The following is a 3,943-nucleotide window of genomic DNA, read 5'->3' as shown; positions in this document are numbered from 1 at the left end:
GGGGCAGGCTGCTGGGAGGGACGGGCTGGACCATCCGAGGGGATGTGGGCAGAGCCAGCTGTCCTCAGAGGCACCCAACACAGGCCACAGCGATGCCCAGGGAGCAGCAGTGTGTGCTGGGGCTGCGGGCTCAAGGTCAGAGCTCTGCAAATGTCCCCTCCCTTCTGGGTTCCCGTGCACACGGTGATCGTGCCTGGCAAGATTGGAGACGGACTGTCGGCCCGGTTCTAAGTTCAGAAGCCTGGGAAAGGGTGAGCGTGTCTCGGGGCCCAGGGAAACGTGTAGGTGACGGCCACGGTGGCTTCGCTGTGTGTGGGGCGGAGAGTCAGGGCAGTCAGACAGGCCTGAGTTCAGATCCTGGATCCGTCGCTTCCTGCCCTGTGTCCCGGGTGGGACTGGCCCCAGCCTCTCTGCCCAGTGAGAATGGACATGTGGTGCCCCTTGGGCTGGATGAGCCCTCACACCTACACCGGCCCCTCAGCCCAGCCTTGAGCACCCCAGGGGGTGTAGCCATGCTGTCTGCTGCAGGCCTCGGGGAAGCCCAGCAGGCAACACTGTTCATCCTTCTCTTGTTGACCATGGGAAATGGTGCCAGGAGGCCAAGTGGCTCTTCCAGTCCGAGTCTTTGGGGTCCCGGGCCACAGACCTGCACTGCCGTGAGCTTACGCCCCGCAGGGGGAGCACAGAGGCCCCACCAGGCCAGCCTCTGTGGTCTGTGTCTACCTGGTCCCCAAAGCTCAGGGAGCCTGTCGTCCATCCGGGTCCCTGCAGGTCTGTGCTGTCCCGAGCTTCCCCAGGTGCCTCTGGCCAGCTGTGTACTGACTTCCATGGGGACTCCTGGAGACTGTGGGCCATGTGACAGCCAGCTCGGCTTCAGGTGGCAAGACCAGCCTTTGAGCACTGGCTCCTGGTTGACTGTACCCCGGGCTCCGGCTGGATCGGGGCTGCCCTCACCTCCATCCTTTCCCCCAGGGTCCTGCGGCCACTCAGCATGTCCCAGCGGTACTCGGACAGCTCCGTGGAGGAGAAGCTCCTGGAATACCGCTTCCACTCAGAGCTGCGGCTAGATGCCAAGGGGAACCCAGCATCCGGACTCCCAGTGGTCCGCGGCTCCCTGCACAGCAGGAGCAATGCCACCTTCCAGCCCGACACCCCGGTACCCCCAGAGCCGGCCCCTGAGTCCCAGGAGCCCAGGACCGTCATCCTGAGCACACAGAGCCCAGCAGCCCTGAAGATGGGCACACAGCAACTTATCCCTCGGAGCCTGGCTGTGTCCAGCAAGGCTAAGACCCCGGCCCGCCACCAGAGCTTCGGGGCAGCCATGCTCAGCAAGGAGGCTGCCCGGCGGAACCCCCAGCTCCTCTCGGCCCCCAGCTTCTCCCTGGATGACATGGACTTGGACACAGGTCCTGGAGGGATGCTGAAACGAAACCTGAGGAACCAGTCCTACCGGGCAGCCATGAAGGGTCTGGGGACTCCAGGCGGCGAAGGGGGCCCCATCCAGCTCACCCCCAAGCTCCAGGCTCTGGCTGAGGAGCCTAGCCAGCCTCCTGCTCGGCCTGCAGCCAAAAATAAGGTAGGAGGCCCGTCTCTCTGGTCAGTGGTGGTTGGGGGGAGGTGAGAGGGGGTCTGACCACACCTTCACATCATCATGCGGGTGCTCACTTGCACAGGCTCCTGGAGGGATTCATTCCTGTTAGCCTGATAGCCACTCTATGAACAGAGCATGTATGTCCCCATTTTATAGATGAGGCAGCAGAGGCTTAGGTCAGGAAGTTGAAGGCATCCCTTCTCTCAGCCACAGCGGGGAGCACTGCATGGGGAGGGCCCTCTGAGCCCCAGGAGGGAGCCAGCCTGTCTGGAGGATGGGTTTCAGTGGTGGCTTTGCTGCATCAGCTGGCCTGGGATCTGTCTGCCCAAGGCTTCCCATTGGGGATTCGGGGGAGCTGCTGACAGGTCCAAAGTTGGACGCTGCCCTGCATGCTGTCCCTTGCTGCCCTGCCCAACAGCCAGCTCAGGGCTCCCTGTGCCCAGGGTGCCATCCTGGCTACCTCCTCCACCATGGGCTCCTGTCCAGACTATGAGCACTGGCCCTGATCTGGGAGAAGCCCAGACCATCTGTCAGAACACTGGTGACCCTGCAGGCAGAGGAGAGGGGAGGACCTGAGCCCTTGTCCTCAGGCTAGAGACACCCCTGGCCTGGTGGGGGAGGCGCCCCCGTCATGCCTGCATGAGAGCCTGGACTGCGATTCTCCATACCCGCCTAGGGCCAGGCCTGCAGGGTCTTCCTCTTTCATGCTGGCTTCGTGCCTCCAGCCGACACTTCCTGAGCCCTCAGCCACTGGGTCGACAGGCCCTGGGAGAGCTCCTGGGATGGTGGGGCACAGTGTTATAGGGGCACCGTGTGCTGGGCTAGGGGTTGTCAGGGTGCTGAGAGAGCACAGAGCAGAGGGGTCCCCAGGAGCTCAGGGCCCAGTGGGGAGAGGAGTCCAGAAGAAAAAGGATTAAAGCAGAACCATAGACACAGGGTGGGGGCAGGTATAGGAGGGGCCAAGGCAACAGCAGGCACCCAGACCTGGAGGCGGAAGGCGTGGGGGTGCCAGGTGGGGGTGGGGTGCAGGGTAGCGGGACAGCAGCCAAGTGTGGCTGGGAACACCACGGCCCTGACCAGCATGGAGAGTTTCAGGCCCCAACTTGTTTCAAGAAACCAGCTCCCTTTTTCCTGGAATCCAGGGACCTGCGAGGTCAGGGGAAAAGGATCCTGGACAAGGAGGCAGGCTCAGAGCAGCAGCTGGAGGGTCCAGGCTGTGTGGCCTCAAGACCCCTGCCCACCCCCAATCATCCCTGCAGACCCATGCCCCATCAGCTGCAGGGACCCTAGCCTTTGCTGGGACTGGATGCTCACATGCCAGCCCTGCTCCTCCTGCCTCCTGAGGTCCCAGATCCGTGGGGCATGCGTGCAGCCCCAGCTCCCCACCCAGCGCCCCTCACGGTCATCTAGCCACAGCTGTACTGCCCAGCCTCCCTCCAGGCCTGGTCGTGATGCCCCACTTTCCCGGGCATCCCCCATGTCTGCACGCCTCCACCTCCAGGCAGCCCTCCTGGACCTGCCCAGCCCTCGGTAACCTGCCCTGCCCACTCTGAGCCCCTGTCCCATACTGTCCTGCCTGCCCTGGCCTCTGCTTGGTGGCCCCGCATCCCTTGTGGAGCCGACGTTTATTGAGCATCTTCTGCGTGCCCAGCGGAGCACCTCCCATTGGGGGTGGTGTCATGCTTGGAGTGTGCAGTGGTCTCTGGGGGAGGGAAGCTGTGACCCCCGCCCACCCCTCCGCCCACTGACCACCTGTGTGTCTCTCTGCACAGAAGACGCTGGGGCGGAAACGTGCACACAAGGGCTCCTTCAAAGACGGTGAGTGCAGCCACGAGGCCCCCTCGGACAGCACTGCAGCCGGACTGAGCCGGGGGCTGGTCTCACTGGGGCGTCCGGGGAGGTGGTGAAAGTGTTGGGTGGGATCCCTCCAGGACCTGGTGGTCCTTCTGGCCCTGCAGCTCTGATAAGCCTAGAAAGTTCCCTTGGACCCTGCCATGCCAGGGATGGGGCAAGGGCAGACAGAGGCCCCACGCTCACTTGCAGGAGCTGCCTGTCGAGCACACTGGGTGCACCAGGCCCTGCCAAGTGAGACCAAGGTCTGGGCAACAGTCACACCGTCCACAGGACCCGTGTTGGAGGCTTGGGGCCATGGGTGATGGCTGGGCATGGCAGGGCCCAGAGCAGTGCATTCACCCTGGGTGGGCTGTCTCTGGGACCCCCTGGGAGTTGGAAGGGTAGGTGCCCTCCCAGCCAGGACGTAGCCACTGTTGCGTATGAGAGGCTCCAGCTGGACAGGCCCCTCCTCGAGCCCTAGCCTCTGTGGACAGCACAGGCCTGGGCTTGGGAAGGCGT

General features: G+C 63.8%; 1 protein-coding gene across 1 annotated transcript in view; it reads left to right on the top strand.

The window, feature by feature from the left end:
• ARHGEF16 (Rho guanine nucleotide exchange factor (GEF) 16) overlaps nt 1-3,943 on the top strand; it is a 24,741-nt gene that overhangs the window by 7,867 nt on the left and 12,931 nt on the right. Inside the window, exons 2-3 of the mRNA XM_010850210.1 lie at nt 973-1,576; nt 3,364-3,409. Of these exons, the coding sequence (XP_010848512.1) occupies nt 992-1,576; nt 3,364-3,409 (631 nt within the window). The 5' untranslated portion in view covers nt 973-991. The remainder of the gene's footprint in view (nt 1-972; nt 1,577-3,363; nt 3,410-3,943) is intronic.

The sequence above is a fragment of the Bison bison genome, unplaced genomic scaffold, assembly GCF_000754665.1.
Source record: "Bison bison bison isolate TAMUID 2011002044 unplaced genomic scaffold, Bison_UMD1.0 scf7180017864289, whole genome shotgun sequence".
Taxonomy (NCBI): domain Eukaryota; kingdom Metazoa; phylum Chordata; class Mammalia; order Artiodactyla; family Bovidae; genus Bison; species Bison bison.
This window is presented reverse-complemented; position numbering and strand designations above follow the sequence as displayed.